This window comes from Idiotropiscis lumnitzeri, chromosome 14 (genome assembly GCF_059441095.1).
Source record: "Idiotropiscis lumnitzeri isolate Australia: NSW breed Sydney's pygmy pipehorse chromosome 14, RoL_Ilum_1.0, whole genome shotgun sequence".
NCBI classification, from domain to species: domain Eukaryota; kingdom Metazoa; phylum Chordata; class Actinopteri; order Syngnathiformes; family Syngnathidae; genus Idiotropiscis; species Idiotropiscis lumnitzeri.
The window spans coordinates 5,716,855-5,735,025 of NC_142404.1; the positions used below are offsets into that span (position 1 = coordinate 5,716,855).

At 41.4% G+C, this 18,171-nt stretch overlaps 1 protein-coding gene across 1 annotated transcript in view; it reads right to left on the minus strand.

Moving 5' to 3' along the window:
- Nucleotides 1–1,385: 1,385 nt before the first annotated feature.
- The window catches only part of kcnh3 (potassium voltage-gated channel, subfamily H (eag-related), member 3), a 113,605-nt gene continuing 96,819 nt past the window's right edge, over nucleotides 1,386–18,171 (minus strand). The window contains exons 11-15 of the mRNA XM_088315106.1: nucleotides 17,562–17,776; nucleotides 8,049–8,308; nucleotides 7,100–7,200; nucleotides 6,946–6,998; nucleotides 1,386–6,042 (exon numbers count right to left, since the gene is read on the minus strand). Coding sequence (XP_088171232.1) covers nucleotides 5,134–6,042; nucleotides 6,946–6,998; nucleotides 7,100–7,200; nucleotides 8,049–8,308; nucleotides 17,562–17,776 — 1,538 coding nt within the window. The 3' untranslated portion in view covers nucleotides 1,386–5,133. The remainder of the gene's footprint in view (nucleotides 6,043–6,945; nucleotides 6,999–7,099; nucleotides 7,201–8,048; nucleotides 8,309–17,561; nucleotides 17,777–18,171) is intronic.

Sequence of the window (18,171 nt, forward strand, 5' to 3'; positions counted from 1 at the left end):
GTTATATTTAACAATGTAAAGACACCGATCATAAAATATCAACAATATGGGAGACATGAATATTAAATGCAAGACTATTTCAATAAATCTACAAGTGTGCACTATGTTGGTGACCCCTAGTGTTGTTTTTGCCTGACTTGAATGTCAACTGAGCAAGGGTTCAGTTCACAATCGATGATTGTGTAAATGTAAATGATTATTTTTTGACACGTGCACGCATAGCCTGTCGGTTGTGCTCCAGCACCTGCCCTTTCACCCTAGATAAAAAAAAGTGCTCTTGGTTTTGCGACCGTTTTTTTTCTTATCTATACTCGAAAATTGAAAAAAAACTAAATAAAAAATTCCCTCTCTGTCATGAATTCCATCTGAATTGTTTCAATATCTGGCAGGCACTTACGTCATTGCAAAATTGTACACGTGCTCTTGTCATGCCCTCCAGCCTGTCCTCCTCTGTCTCAAAACAGACACGTACGAATGTTTGTGTATTCTTTGATAAGGTTTGGTGCGTAATTAACCACAATACTCAACATTGCAGTTGAAAACATTGTGACTAATGGCCGACAACCATGTGTGCGGTGTGTTGATTGTTTGGCAACGCTTGCCAACAAAATTTAGCCCACACTATAGAAATCGTGATTTCAAAACCCTAGTCTAGCTGTTTACTGACATTAAATTGTCATGTTTAAGGAAGACTGAGAGGCACAGGCATGGAAACGGCTGCTGCAGTCAACAGACGGAATTTAATGTCAGTTTTGCAAGAAGCCGACTGGTCAACTAGTTTCATTGTTTCAATTTCTCAGTCTTAGCGGTTTGTAAAAGTGCTCAGATGCCGAGTTTGCTCTGTTCCTCCCAGTTTGCTACAACTTCTTGTTTCAATTGAGTTGTGCAGGTTGTAGCTTCATTTCCAGTGGATTTTTTTTTTAATGATTTATCTTGCTCTTATTTTTGTATATCAACACAAGGTGTAAAAAAAAAAAGCATCGACTTTACTTAGGCTAAGCAGTTGCTTCTGCTCACTTTCAAATGCTACAAGACTGATCGTATTGATGGACGACTATCATAAATATACTGTGGAAGCAAGTCACGACTGTTTGAAGGCAAAGACATTGAATTTTCCTCAATGGCTGAGTGGGTGGTCTGATCGTGAAGTCAAAGACGGCGAGACACTGAAACGAGCTGTAAGTTCACTTTTTGGTTACGTGCTTTTCATCCCAGTTTTTCTTGTTGTCATCAGTAGTACCCTTCTGTGATGGCGTTGTCCCCTCTGTTAGCAACTCCTGTATTGTATCTTAAAATAAATACAGTATGGTGTCCATTGAGCACAGCATGGTTCCATAAACGTCACAGGAGTCCACTATTATTATTACAAAACAATGCTTCTTTATTGTCGGAGCCCCTGCTTGAGTATTGTGTAAAGGAGGTCTTTTTTCCTTTCCTTTTCAATTTCTTTCATGATAAAATACATGTTAGACCTCCCACAGTTTATTTTTTTTGTCTACACGCAAGCTGCCCTTGTGCAGCTCCAAAGCAGGCACATTCCTCATGCAACAAAAGCTGTGACATGCATTGGATTCACAATGTTATTTTCTTCATAAAAAATAAATGTCATCCCAACCCAAAGTCCAAAGTGAGTTCCTTCTTGTCATGTTTTTGCGGCAAAAGAAAAGAAAAGGAAAAACACAAAGATATTTTACAAGTAACATGGTGCAACATCAACAAATAAACCTTTTTTTTTTTTACAGTAGTGCTGAGTCCCCTCCCTCACACCATTTCCAGGGATGCATCATGGGTAGTGTAGTTTTCCACACTGGTGTCTCGCACCAGCTTTGGCAAAGAGGATTTTGAGATGAACTCGTGTGCGTGCGTGTGTGTGCGTGTGCTACATTAGAGATCCTCAACAAAAGTCCGTCCACATTTCCGCATATGACAAAAACTACGTTTTGGGATCAAGGTGCAAGGTTTAATCAGATGGCTTTTATTTTTGTTGTTTGTTCCAAATGCCTGCTCAGGATGTCAGGAGTGTTGACATGGAGGAGAAGGCACCGATGGTCGGATGGCTAAAGCTCAGGAGTGATGCGAATCTTGTAAACAGTCTTGATTAACTGTCACAATACTATCGGATAATGTCCCACCACCGTCATGTTTCTATTTCCTATCAATGACAATTTTGTCTTTGGCACACACCATGAAACGGCTTTTAAAAATGTCACCAAACAGGGAGGAAAGCATTGTTTTTTGTTTTTTTTTGTCTGTTGAAACCCTGTCTGCTTTAGTTTGATGATGGGCAACCAGATCCATGACATTTAGATTTAGGCACATGGGTCAGAAGCTCTTTAAATTCAATATGCTTGAAAACTCTGAAAATTATTTTGGAAACATTTGACCCTAGCTTTTTCTGCACGTGTCAGATCTAATTGAAAAGCATGAAGGTTCTTCCTTAGACATACAGCACAGTAGAACCCTATTCCCTGAAAGTGTGATGGTCGGCAAACAAAAATGAATCCATTAACTTTTAAAATCTGTAGGTTTATTGTGGGGGCATTTGATGAGAATCCCTGAACGTTGTGCTGCCTCAACTTTCATTAAAAATGATCAGGGTTCTTCCGTTAGCTACCTGAGCTACCTTGGGTCAACAATCAATTGGGTTCTTCTTGTGATGAGATGCAAAACATGTTTGAAGATGTTTGGTTGAAAATTGTGGCTGGTATCTCAATGAAACGCAATGGTGGATCATCTTTTTCCATCAATATTGAGACATATTCCCTGAAGGCTTGAAGGTCAAGCAAACAGACCTACTGCAGTATTTTAAGCTACGCACGCTGTCGTGGGCCAAAGACTCTTTAAAATCAAGTACTTGTTGGCTACCTCTTGTATCAGATGATTTCAAAATGAACAGAATTCCCCTTAGAGTAGAGAAAGAACTAGAATAGTCCCCGAATGTTTGAAGGTAGGGAATTAAATAATTGCAACCTGACCTTTTATAGTAGCTGCCTTGGTTAGGTTGGATCAAATATGCACGAAAATCCGTTAGGGTATTGCTGGGGTATGTTAATGAAAGTTGGGCAACCATACCTGGTGTTGGATCTCATTCAAAATCAACAGGCTTCTTCCTTATTGCCACATCCGGCACCAGAAATTTGCTTCGGTCACATTTCATTTTTTATTTTTATTTTTTGTTTGCAGGGGATTGTGGCTTGCAGACGAACTATACGGATCATGTATGACGGCCCAGGCCATGCTAGAGAAATTAAACGTCTCCTGGGTGGCCTGGCAACACTTTAGGATTTCCCCTGAATGAAGTGGTTGGGGAGACGGAAGTTTGCTGCCCCTGCAACCTGACGGATGAACTTACACTGCATGGTTCATGTGACACATGGCCGAACCAGGCCTGTTTTTAAATATAGATAAAAATCAACATGTATCAGATATAGAAGCCTTTTAATTGGATTTGGCCACTGAAGTTTAATTTCAAGATTCAGAGATGACAGTCTAAAGATTGTTTACCAACCAATCTGACCTTTGATATGAGCTTCCTGGGCTAGCTTTGATCAAGTATCCATAAAATTATCTGTAGTTTGCGTCTCTTCAAAACCAACAAGATTTTTCCTTAAATAGAAAACACTAATCCCTGATAATCAGCGTGTCGACAGGGATGTGTCGGCTACTCAGAAAAATGCCTTTCGACTCGACGGACCTTGGCTATCGTGGTTCAGATATTAGTTAAATGAACTAAGATTTTCATTACGTGCTATATCGTGATTGTTCCTTTTTTAAAACTGCGGTTCAATTAAATATAATGGGCAGGTATTCAAACCTAACATGATTCTCATTCTACTTTGAAGTTCATTTAAAAAAAAAAAGTAGTAGCTGTTATTAGTTTTTCCACCGAATGTGCAAAATTATGAAATTTTTTTCCCGGAGGGGGTTGAGCCATTTTGTGTCTGCTCACATTCAAAATTAACAGAGTCCTTCCTTTGCCATAAAACAAAAATGCTTGAAATTTGAATAATACTTCTTGGGGGGCACCAAGTGGGAAATCACAGTTGATGTGGAGGGGCCTACGATTGGGGCAATTACCAACGTGGTCATGTTGCTTTTCAAGTGTAAGGTCGGGGAAAGAACAACGACCATCCCACTGATGCAGGTGGCCCGATGAAACCAAATGTAGTGGTTTTGGAAACGTCCGTGCTGGGTCTAAAATGAAACAAAAGTCTCAAATAATTAGGATCATTCAGAGCTCAGCAGAAGAAAAATTCAAACTCTTGTGAACCTCCACAAGGAGGTTCTGCTACAGTAGCTGCAGGGATGGACCGCCAACCGCTGCGATACTGTAAAACAGGGGTGTCCAAACTTTTTCTGCTAAGGGTCACATACAGAAAATTCAAAGGTTGCTATGAATTCATCCATCCATTATCTGTGCCGTTTCCCCTCACAAGGGTCGTGGGGGTGCTGGAGTCTATTCCAGCTATCTTCGGGCAGTAGGCGGGGTACACCCTGGACTGGTTGCCAGCCAATCGCAGGGCACACAAAGAAAGAACGACCATCCACGCTCACACTCATATCAAGGGGCAATGTAGAGTGTTCAATCGGCCTGCCATGCATGTTTTTGGAATGTGGGAGGAAACCGGAGTACCCGGAGGAAACCCACGTAGGCACTGTGAGAACATGCAAACTCCACACAGGAAGGCCGGAGCCAGAATCGAACCCACGACCTCCGTATTGTGAGGCCATCGTGTCGCCACAATGAATTCATTTAACATGCGAAAACTTTTGTTTTTGTTTATTTTTTAAGAGCCCGAAGTAAGTAGTAAAAATTTTAGTATTTTTCAAGATTTTAATCAGAAAATGGAGCCAGCAATTGCGATTGGCTTGAAAACGAGGAAGGGAGAGATGAGGAAGAAAAATTGCTGTTCCTATTTTTGTCTTGCTTTCCAGTGTAGAAAGTACATAGTACACGGCAGACAAATGATACAGGTCGCATCAATTGTTAATGTCAGTATTTGCATGCCGCAAAGGACCCTCAGACCTAAGTTTGGACACCCCTTAAGACAATGTGTGCTGTTGAAGCTCCATCACTTGAACGCTGACGCCGCGTTTCCCTGATATTGTCTCCTTTGATCCCGTTGTTTTCCCTCATACTGCTGGCTCATCTTCATCAATGAAGCTGATGTGCTCTGAGGAAGCCTTCCTTTCCCCCGTCTGGACCCGCCATTCCTGCATTTCCATTTCCTGGGGACCACCGTCCCCAGGCCCGGTCTCTCGGCGAAGGTGCGAGTTAGAAGCTCGAGCTAGGTGGAGTTCTTCTGACTTTCTGCTCGGTGAGTCCAGAGACGAAGGCAGGGAGAGGAGAGAAGGAAGAGTGGCGACAACGGGGGACACCGACGGGACGGACGTGGATGGTCTCAAACAACGGTCGCCGGGTGAGCTTGCGAGAGACGGCGGCGCGGAGAAGTGTGGGGGCCATGGCGGAGGAGGCGTGTCCTGGGAAGGATGTGGGGGCAGCAGGCTTCGGCGACCGACGCAACTGGCCTGTCGGGACGGCTGGCAGGAGGAGAGTGACGAAGTGGAGGAGAGGGACATGGAGAAGGAAAGTGACGGTGACGGAGTGCCGGACGCCAGTGGGGGGCGGTCCTGTGATGAGCACATAAACATACTGGATGAGGCCAAGATTGGGGACCCCTCAAAAAGTCCTTCCTTTGGTGAGGGGAGATTGTTGCAAGGGGGCTGCGAGGAATTAGGCCTTTGTGGTGAATGAGGAGTGGGGAGAAGGCATTGTGGCAAGTCCACGCCCTCCACGTCGCCACCGTCCAACAAGGAATGAGTGTCCCGTCTCAGGAGAGAGCACGGCGTGACGGGAGCAGGCGCCATTATGCCGGTGTTCGCCGACAGACGGCTGACGCTGCTGCTGGGGGGCGGGGTCAAATTTGGCTCAGTGGTCACCAAGAGGGGCTGCGGCGCTCTCTGGAGAAGGGGCTTGAGCACGCGGGTCATTTCCTGAAGCTCCTGGCTGAGCTTGGACACTTGTCGGGAGAGGCTGTTCATCTGTGTGGTGAATGATTAGAAGAATCCTGAGTTTATGAAGCTAATGTATGCTCATCATTTGAGATTATCGCAGGTAGCAAATTAATCAACGATACCTTCACAAATTTGTTCAGTGCCCAAGCTCTTAACTCATTCGCTGCCATTGACGGATATAGAAGCCAAAAACTACATTCATTTTACCTACGCTGACAGTGAGTGAAGTGAATTTATAAATCCGATTTTTGAAACTGAACTGAATAGAAATGCCATAAAGCCATTCCATGCCCCCCAAAATACAGCCCCTTTTTTTTTACTTTTGTGATGAAAAAAATATCACGCTTTACTTCAAATATCCCAGCCGAACAGGATCAGAGCATGCGTCAAGCTAAGATAAGAACAGATATGATGCGTATATGATGACTTATATTACCACAGAAACAATAAAGACTCAGTCATCGCTCGTTTGAAATATTACAAATGTTAGTCATGTATTTTTTCAATGCGACTGTTGATTAGTGTTAAATAGACTCATTTCATCAGATTGAAGTTGCTGTCTCTCAACGTGCTCACAAGTGCCAAATCGTCCACATTATCAATGTGGATGCTGGTCCAGTTTCTGAATGATTTTTGCTTTTCCGTTCCATGGAGAGCACACTTTCATGAATGTACTCACTGATGATTAATTCAAAAGACTTCTTAGAGTCGCATCATTCATCTGAAATGTTTTTGCCAAGTTGCGAGATGATGAAATAGATGCTGAAGGAGCTTATCAAGTTGTTTTGAATGGCTACAAATAATGCATGCTCCCTTATATAATTACGTACTTGTACCCCGCTAAGTGTAATATTGTAGACTCTGTGATACTAAAATAGAGTCTTGGTAATACCACCAACAAAAATATACATCGAAGCAGTAACAACTCACCTCTTCTGTCAACTTGTACACACTCTGCTTGATCTCGGATGACTCTCGACTGCCTGCTCAAAAACGCGCACACGCATACAATAGATAAATTGTTAATAACGTGAAACCTCGACAGACAAGATCTCAATACGGTGGTTGCTTCCATGGACATTACCTGGATAAGGTGAGGGCGGGGCTGCGGGTGACATGCTGGGACTGAACTCAAACTTCTGGGACGATATGGAACTGTTTTCTGTCTCTATGCCATCCACGAACCTATGTAGAAAGTACACAGTAGGGATTTATGATTCTGGACATGTTTAGATCTCTCCGGCTGTTTCACTGTTGGCACCTCCAGCGAGGTAGTCAGAATCTAGTGTCCATGTAGCTGCCTGCCAGAGAAAGTGTCGTTGTTGACTTGGGCTGCAAGATTGTGTGAATATAATGCATGCATAAAATGTAAAATACTTTTTAATAAAACGTGTCCACGTTTTCACTCTGAATAATCACGAACCACAATCTGATTCCCAAAGCCACGGAACATTAATGTGACGTCTTCGGTAGCCACGCAGGACACAAGGATGATCCTCGCAAAAATAGCAGTCAATTGTTGTATTTTTAACCAGCCTACGCTCTGAACATATTGCAATTTCTAAATTGATTAATATTGTATCTAAAGTAGTGTGTTGGGTGAAATGTTTGTTCTCCTGTTGTATTTTCATCAATGGGATCAAACTTTGATTGAGAGTATACACACCGCACTGTACATCTGCAGGCAAGACTTTAGTACAGGTTGCCATGGCAACCAACCTGACTCCTTCATCGCAGTGTGAGCAGTCACTGTGCGGAGTGTGCATGCCTGCAGAAAGTCATTTACGAATTTATTTGATATTCTTGATATCCATCTTAAGCTCCATGTACTCGAAGAATGACTGTCAATTTTGTTTATTACTAGTGTCACGTTTGGCCTTCTAGTATGCAGTTAAGCGTTGTAAACTTGTAAACTATGGTTTGTGCATTCGATGACATTTATGTTCAGTTTAAAATCCATGTACAAGTCGACTGTTTCTCCTGGACCTGAAGATCAAGGATATCAAATATGTTTCTCATATGGTCGTGTTTACCTGGGGCTGAGCTCTGCAGGTGCGCTTGCAAAGCTAACCACGGGTATCTGCAGGGTGACGGGGCGGGATTGCTCGGCGGGGGCTCGAAAGGGTCTGGGTGGCAGCAAAGGGGAACGCAGTGGCGAATTGAGCCCCCGGCTGAGGCGCACAGGTGAGCGGGGCGCGCGGGACACCAAGTTTTGCTCCTCGTCGCCTCCTTCCTCATCCTCCCGGATGGAGGGCAGCTTCTTCACCAGTCCGCCGTTACTCTCCCAGTCGGCCTGACGCACACACCCGCACACACAGAGTTTAGCTTAATTGGAAAAGTGAAGAGACTATATTTTGGTAACAAATTGTAGCAGATTTACGATGGCAGTGGTGTGTGGTCAACCTACCTTATAAGTTGCCGCAAACACTCTCAAGCATTTTCACGTTATTTTTGGTTGACAAAAATGACAATGTGTGGCATATGATTGTACCAATAAGTCTGGAAGTCACACTACATCCAAATGTCATCAGTAAGAATGCGGTTCTCTCATAAGGTCTTTCTGAGTGCTACTCAAAGATTCATCTGCATCATGTTGTTAAAACAATCAACAATGAAATGAAAGCAAAGCCCATCAGGAAAAAAAATGCTGTGAAAAGTAAACCTAACCTCTCTAAGTCACGATTCACGGAAAGGTCAACGCAACAGTGAAGTTCGTTCTTTCAGTGGCTCTCATTACTCCATACAGGGATCCTCTTTGTAAAACACACACTGATAGCAGTGTTTTCAGCAAAAGCGAAAGCTACAAAGAAGTTATCAGTAACAATGGCAGCGTAAAATGGCTGCCTTCTGACTTCTGCAGTGATGGGCCAATTGTTAGTCAATCATACATTTTGAGTTTAACTAGCTAACTAACGCGTCTGTTCTGATAAGCACACATTAATACAAGTAATAATCAGCAACACCCATGGATATTATTTTATTTAAATTTGTTAGGTTTGGTCATATTGAACTGTTCCAGATGCCGTATGATGTGATATTGCGTTTTTTGAAGGTTTCCATCATTACAATGCGATTGTGGTGGCATGGTCGTTGCCAGGGTTTTGGCCCCCATGAAATACGCTCACTGTTGCCACCATCCACCCATTATCTGTACCGCTTCTCCTCATAGGGTCGCGGGGGGTGCGTGAGCCTATCCCAACTGTCTTCCGGCCTGAATTGGTGTAGTAGTCAGATTATTGCCAGGCACTTTCAAGAGTTGTAATAGTATTATCTTTATATTCCCAATTAAAAAGGGTCTTATGTGGGAAAACAATATTTTACGAATAAAGTTGTAATGTGACAATATATCCATCCATGCATTATCTGAGCCGCTTTTCCTCACCGAGGTCGCGGGGGTGCTGGAGCCTATCCCGGCTGTCGTTGGGCAGAAGGCAGGGGGACACCCTGAACTGGTTGCCAATCGCACGGCACACAGAGACGAACAACCATTTGCACTCACACTCATACCTAGGGGAAATTTAGAATGTCCAATCGGCCTCCCATGCATGTTCTTGTAATGTGGGAGGAAACCAGAGCACCCGGAGGAAACCCACGCAGGCACGGGGAGAACATGCAAACTCCACACAGGAAGGCCGGAGCCGGAATCGAACCCACAACCTCCGTATTGTGAGGCCATCGTGCTAACTCGTCGGGCTGTTGCCACCAATGCATTGTAAATGAAATATATGGTTAATTGTACACTTTTACTGAGTGTCAATTTTGTCAGGATTATAATTTTATTACTATAATGCTTCTTCTCATCCCCCCTTTTCTACGCTTCTGTGTGGTGGCATTAAGAAATTAATAAAGTCAAGGAATTTGTTTCCCCATTTGCTCCATTCTCACATTTATGGCCGTAAAGGGTTTTTCCTACAAATATTTACGACGCGTTTCGACCTGCGACATAATTGGGTTCCGACGCCAACGTTGGAACGGAACGGAGCGTGCAGGGAAAAGAAGGCCGACGTGTCCTCTCATCTCATGGCTGGTCAACAGCATATAAGTACTTTATTTTCACCAGTAGGTGGAACACAAGCTCCACTTCACCTTTTTGCACTGACGTGGATATTTGACGCGGACGCTCGCATCCACTTTATTAGGTACACTTGTCCCACATGTATAATTCGACCCTCGCAACAAAAAAAAATGCTTTTTAAGATTTCCAATTACTATTTTAGTTTGGTGTAACTGAACTACACCGCACTAAGTGTTAAATATATTGGGATGATCTTATTTTACCACACGAGATATTTTCGAAACAGCTGTTTGCAATGCTGTTAATTTGCACTTCTGAAAATTGCAACCACAATAAAGCCATATTCTTAGTACAACACATTAGTACATCCGAAAAAAAATAAAAATAAAGAATATAGAAATTATAATATATATATATATATATATATATATATATATACTCATTTAAATGTATATACAGATAATGGATGGATGGATTTATGTATTTTATTATAATTAGTGCTGTCAAGTGATAATTTTTTTTAACCAATTAACCACCAAAAATGTAATCACATTTTTCAACTACTATTTTTTGTGAAGCTTATAATAGATATTTACTTATCTTATAATATCTTGGAATTGATGCAAAATCACCAAATATGAAGTATATTTAATTCAAAGACTGTTCTAATAGCTTTATTGGATTCTTGAATACGATCTTAATGTAGACATCTTTGCAGACATTTATTTTCGAAACATTTCTTAAAACTGCCCACAAGCGCCACACTCCAGCAGTGTTGGTTTGTAAGGCCCAGTGGTAACTTAAACACAGTGTCTTGTTCTGAGGCGTGCTAAAGACAGCTGATATGGCACAATATTTGCAAAGTATGCAAATTATTTTTTAAGTAAATCAAACTGATTTAACTGAGTTAAAATATTTAACTGAGTTAAAATTTTTGGGATTAATCACCTGAGTTAATGCTTTAATTTTGACAGCCCTAATTATAATACAATCACAATATTACGTTTTAATACAGAATAACAATGATAAAATATGTTGTAATAATATATTTCACCTTTTTCTCATTTGCATAACTTTTCCAAATTGAGTATAAGTCAAAATACATACATGTAATGCAGCCCCAAGCCTTTATGTGGCCCTAATAAGCAGTATTTGAATTAACCCCGCCCCTCTCACCACTGCAATGACAACCATGCTCGACTAGAACTCACCTGTATATATGTTTTAGTCGTGGTTATCAAACGTTTTTAACAGAGGTCAACCTAAAAAAAAATACATGACTCTCCAAATAGGGAAGACTGGGGCTTGATGTAACACTTGGAGATATTTCTTTCATCATATTTAAACCGAATATGTACCAGATTAAAGACCATAGTCTCAGGTTTAAATATTGAATTGATGTCATTTTCATATATTTTGTGTCAATGCAGAGTTCTAAGCAATATAGAATGCGTTCACATACAATACAACTTTATTTATAAAGCGCATGTGACATGTCCCACTATATGGGGTAAGATGTTACGCAGAATTTGGCAACTAAAAAAGAAGTTGGCCAAAGAAAATGTTTATTAATGAGCTTGAAAATGTCATGAACGGACTTTCAACAGAAAATATTATGCCACATGCACAGGATTAGCCCTTACGACTTGATGGCACATGGCTCTCAGCCTCAATGCCTATTGCATCTCCCTTAAACTAAAAATTTGTCATGTCATTATCCAGACCGCTTACCCTGTACAGGGTCGCGGGAGGGTGCTGGAGCCTATCCCAGCTGACTACGGGCAAAAGGCACACCACACCCTGAACTGGTCGCCAGCCAGTCACAGGACAGACATAGACACCATCACCGAGTGGGAACCGATCCCACGCTGCCCGTACACAAGTCAGGCGGATGTACCACTACACCATCAGTGACACTAAAAATGTCCATATTACAAATGAATTAAGAAACAGAAAGCATTGGTTCAACGAAAAATATGGCCTGAAATGGGACATGGTACCAACAACAACTTGAAGATACATGCAGAACAACTCCCACAAAATCTGACAAATGAACCTCCGCTCCAGTCAGTCTCATCATCCGAATGGCGATCCGTAAAATGATTTGCCAGGAGTGCATTTTTCATTGCCCGGTTCTTTGCATACAACTAAACTCAAAATGACTTGTTACCCCAAACTACGCCATTTTAATTCTAATACGTATGTTTACCATTTTTGTTAGCCACTGTAACACAAGGCACATTTTGAACATAAACACAGCGCTTAAATATTGGAAAATTAAAAAAAAAAACTTCAATTATGATCAAATTAAAATATATTGCTCATAATATTCATAGAAATTTTAATAAAATATTTGATATCAATCATTTTGAAATGTATTGTTCATACTGGATTTGAAATATAAGTTCAAGCCACTATAATATTATGTACAGTTCGAACATTTAATTAAGTGAGTCTTACGTATACCACTAGAGGGAGTGCAAGTACCACCAGTGGTACTCATGCCATACATTGAAACTGGCTAGATTATTTTGAGGTCTGTTTCACCACTATCAGTTTTCAAATATTTTTGATATACAAAAAAAAAAAAAAAAATAAAGAATAAAAAAATTTAAAAACAATTCACATTTATTGGGCCCCCCCGAGTGACCATAGGGCCCGAAGTTGGTGCTTAGTTCAATTTAAGCTTCTGGCAAGCTCAGCCAAATTGCAACCACAATAAACAAAGAAAATAATTTAAATTTCATTCGAAAGAACCAGTACCATGCCCTAACCCCAAACAGCAGTAGTGAGTCAGTCATGTGTTTGAGGGGGCTAGTAAAGTTGACTCTCACATCTCATATCTCACATCTCAGTCTGTCAGTCAATACTTAAAAGCTGCTGGGTGGCAGAGTGAATGCCAACTGGGAAATGAAGAGTTTCACCACGAGACTCACGCTAGGCTAATTAGCGTATCTATATTGACTTCCCTCTTTGTCTTTTTTGCAGGGTTTTGTTTTGTTAGATGCCTCATTTAACTTGACAGATGTGGCCCGGGAATGAGTGTGTCATTTCAGGTTAATAGCCGGCGCACTTTTATGTTATTTGCAGCAGAATACAATTTTCAACCTTCTCTCACAATACATAGCACAATTACATGCGCAAAATGAATGAGGAACATGAAGATCAAAATGTAAATATAGGCAGTTTATATATTTCTAGGCACATAAGAAACCTTGCAAAATATGTTGCATTATATTTTGGAATGACAAGAATGTCACACAGAAAAAAAATAAAAGGCACAATAATATCAGAAAAAAACATAAATACTTGGCAATTGTGGTTTAATAAAAATGTAATGAATGATAATTTGTTTATTAAACACATGTATAAATAAATATACAAACAAATAAAAAAGTATATAAAATACATGAAAAGAAAACTGACAAAATACAGAAAAAAGAGTCAAATTAAAAATTGACAAATGCTCTACTACTACTATGAGTTACACAAATATTTGTACTTTTCTGTTCAGCGTGGCCTTTGTGTTTTGTATTGCAAAGGAAAAGCTATGTTCAAAGCGTTACTGCAGTACAGCATTACAGTAATTAAGGTTTCGAACAATGACATCTCTTGTCGTCTAAAAATAGATGCAACGACTGATAATGACTACGTTTCACGTCTCACCATCAGACAGATTTCCCATTTGCATCTTTCTCCATCTTCATGCCACATCTTTGCCTGCTCAGCATCCTCTTGTTCACCACCCCCTCCATCCCCCTCATCTTCCTCCTGTGGCTGTGTGATTTATTTTTAGCTCCTCCTGTTCTATTCTTAGCTGACGGCTCCAGAGGCATCCAAAGAGACCCTGCATGTGCAATGTGGGGGCGTGATCATCAAGTGTGCTCGTGCCCAAGTTTGCCGTGCCACTCGTGTCCGTGTGTGTGATTGTGTTCCTTAATGTAAGTGCACGTGCCTCCGCATATACAGCATTTATCAATGCAAGTGGCTCGCCCTTGACTTCCCTGTGTGAGCGATGAAAGCCACGTGATGCGAAGACAGTGTTAATCAGTCATGTTGTATGGATGACATGTTTTCAAGACGTTCTTGCCACAATTGTTTAGCTTCTGATTTAGGTACATCTGCACGATATAATGACATCCAATACAAACAAGTCTAGGGGTTGGGTGTTAATGGTAATTAATTAAGTGGTTGCATGATTCTAACAAAAAAATTATCTGCATCCCGATGGTTATATTTTGTGCAGACACTTAAAATTGATGAAATGAAACACACCGTTTTTTTCAGCGCATGATTAATTTATCTGTCAATGGCATATGACCATCAAATCATCCATCAGTCAAATTTTCCACTCATTCATGAATCAATTTAGTCATGACTAAACGAACATCCGCTGATCCATCTGCCCATTCATCCTTATCCACCCATATAACTACACCACACAGCCATCCATTCCTCGACTCATCAAAATCTCCATCCATTTTATCCATCAGCAAACTAGTGCTGGACGATTAGGAAAAAAAAAAATGATGATTGATGAAGAGATTATTCATTGACTTCAAAACGCAGAATTTTTTCAACTATGCATCCATCCATCCATTATCCAATCCGCTCATCCTCACAAGACTCAAATACTCCAAACTAGCATCAAAGCATCACGACCATTCATCCCTGCACATTGAACTCTTTATTCTTGAGCGTCTTATTCTTTTTGTCGTGTAAAAAAATGACCTTATCATCTTATAGATCCACATCGTTGATGCTTTGAATCTTTGCACTCTTTCGCCTCTTTCCTGGTTATGCTTCTTGGGCGTCCTGCCTCTAGATGGACTTTTTAAAATATCAGCGTTGCGGAGCTCCAGTCGGGAAGGTTGGTGCCTCGGCTGAGGTGACCCCTCATAGCGTAGAATCACATATGATACACGCTTGCCAAGCAAGCAACTTGAGGCCTTCAGGTTCCTTTTTCTACGTCTGGAACTTGCACACATCACCACACCGGTATGTACATTAATAGACATAGAGCCAAAATATAAATAACGATTACATTTCGATTCATCGTACAGCCCTATAGCAATCGGACATCAATCTGAACAGTCACCCTTCCATCCATTCATCCGCCCTCCAAATTTCTCATCCATTCCTCCACTCATCTATCTATCAACTGAAAATCTCACTTAGCCATCATCGATCAATCATCAACTGGTTTATCAGTCCACCTATCAATCTAGCCGTCTAACATCCCAACAAACCCTCATCCATCCATCCTTCAATGAGCCCATTCATCTTCTTAACACTCTGCCATTCATCTCTCCATCCCTCCATACATGAGCCATAAAGACCATGAATCCATCATCCATCCATCCACCCAACCACATACGAACCAATGCATCTACCTGCTCATCTGTTTGTCCATCCATTATCCTATCCCTGAATCTATGCCGCCATTCATCCATTCAGCAGTTCAATTATTCATTCACCCATCTGATGGTATTCCTAATATTGTGTATGCTATTTGTTGTTATGCATTTGCTCTACCAGCATAAACAAGCATCATGGACGGCTGCTACTCAAACACATGCTCCTCAACTGTTCTCCTCGTGCAGAAAACTTTTCTCATGTCAGCACACTTGCTATCTGCAGTACAGAAAAAAAAAACACTGCAGTGGGAGAGGAAGAGGCGAAGCCAGCCAGTCATCCTCCTCCTCCTCCTCCTCCTCCTCCTCGACTGCCTGGGTTATTTTTATCTGGTGTGATCCAATCTTAGCAGCAGCTGCAAGGGGACACAGCCAGCCAGGGAGAGCCCGTGCTTCCCCCCTTCATCTCCCTGTACTATTTTTAGCAGCAGAACGGCTTCAAACAGCAGCACTGAGCTATTCTCGGCTCCCACTGCTGCAGCAGTACCCGCCGCCGCACTGTTTGTCAGTGTGTGACTGTAAACATCCCAGTGCATGTGTACTAAATTCATATTAGCCAGGTCATGCATTGCCTTCATGCGTGAGAGCTGCTCCAAAGGTGAACATCCCCTAAGGCTTTCGTTTTGCATGCCGATGGTTGCACATGGAGGTATGTGAAGTGAGTGCACACTCCACACACTCATAGACACGCACACACACACACACACACCCCGATGCTGCTGTGAATGCACATTTTTTTTCATCCTTTGTCTTGATCTATATTTGAATTATTATATTTCCTATTCTGACATCAATGCTATGAAATGCTCGAGGTATGTAAAGATTTATTGAAAATCTATTTAATATTGATTCAAACTCCTTAAAATATGCATCAATGTAAAAAAAATCAAATACATAATCGATTCACAACACCATGTTAGCCGCTCACTCATGTCTCTGCTGTAAACAAACTGTATACGCACATTGCGTGTAATATTTGACTTGACACAAGGGCTGCCAAGATTAGTGGACTAATCACGACGACGTTGATGATCAAAATCGTCTGCAATTGATTTTAATAGAAGAGACGTCTTTGATTGATATGAATTCTTTCGCGCTGTTTTTCTGTTAAAAATGTCTGTCTGCAATCCGGGGACATCTGTGATGTAAAACAGAAGCATTGTGGGTACATAATTGAGTTTCATGGTTAACCCGTGTTGGTGTTAGCAACAGAGTACAAAAGCGTTTCACAATATTACTTAATACGATGTGAACCTCCCTTTCATAGCATCTCAGCTGTGATAAATAAGCATCTAAAGAGGAAGCACGTAATGGCTGGTGCCCGATTTAATTTCTGACATGGGGACAGTTGCAGCTCTCGTTAGAACACACAGGCTACCGTGTGCGTCTGACAGGTCAATCCAAGTGGTTATTTTAGTTTTCTTTAGCACAATGCATTCCCTAATTCTACTCGTATGACTTCAGTCCCTTTTATATAAAAAAAAAATCTATTGTTGCCCAAGAAAAGAAAAAACAAATAATTATTTATATACATTAAATATTTAAATATTAGAATTCAGAATTTATTTTAGTATTGGTAGGTAGTTTCATTATATTAGCGCCACTTCGCATAATTTATAGTTTTTGCTTCCATTTAGAATGCACTTAACATTCGCACGCTTGCGCCAAACATCAATTTGTAATGTGTTTGTGGATGTCTGCAGCACCACACGAGCGCACAGAGACAAGCATGGCAGCTATTTAAAAAAAAAATTGAATCAAATCAAAATTGGGAACTGAAAATTGAAAATCGATTCGGAGCTTGAGTGAATCGTTACATTTCTAGAATGTAGTTTTGCTTTAGGTGAGATTTAACCCATCCAATTCCTATACCGCTTATGCTCACATGTGAGCTGGAGCCAATCCCAGCTGGCTTTGGTGCACATAGAAAACAACTTTTTCACACTCACATTCAGATGATCTAGCACGTGATTTTTGGCAACTAGGACAAAGATGGTGTTGCCAGAGAAACGTTCTCCAATAGTAAAATTATCTCCAGTAATTCCTTCATTCTTGTTGTCATTTTGATGATAATTTCATATGTTTATGTGGCTGCATGCCAATAAAAGTCAACTCACATCTGAGCCATGACCCTCACGCAGGTTGTAGGTGAGGTCGTGTTGGATCTCGCTGATGAACTTCTGGGCGTACTCGGGGTAGAGTCGCAACACCTCTCGCAGGCCCTTCAGGCTGATGTACTGAAGGTCGCAGTACGTCAGTGCCTTGACGTTGGCGTTGGTCTTGATCACTTGCTCCTTCGTCAGAGAGTCGGAGCCAATCAGATCGCCCTTACCTACATGGACACACACACATTTCATTCTACATTCATTCGAATTTTGCGATTAAAGAGTATGGGTGGATGAGTGGCTGCACGGTTTATGAGAATAAATCAAAGGATGTATGATGACAAGTGACTGGAGGAGGATGGCAGCTCGCCACAGGGTTGATACACGTGGGCGTGGATGAATGGAAGATGGTCAAAGCTAAATTCTTCTCATCACCTTCAAGACTCTTCACAACCTCGCCCCTTCCTACCACTCTGACCTCCTTCACCACTGCTCTCCCCCTCACCTCTCCCATCAGAACCAAACACCGGACCTAGCCAGATAGAGCGTTCTTTATTGCCGCCCCCTCCTTTTGGAACTCTCGCCCTCAACACCCAAGACACTCACACACTCCCCTTTTTTT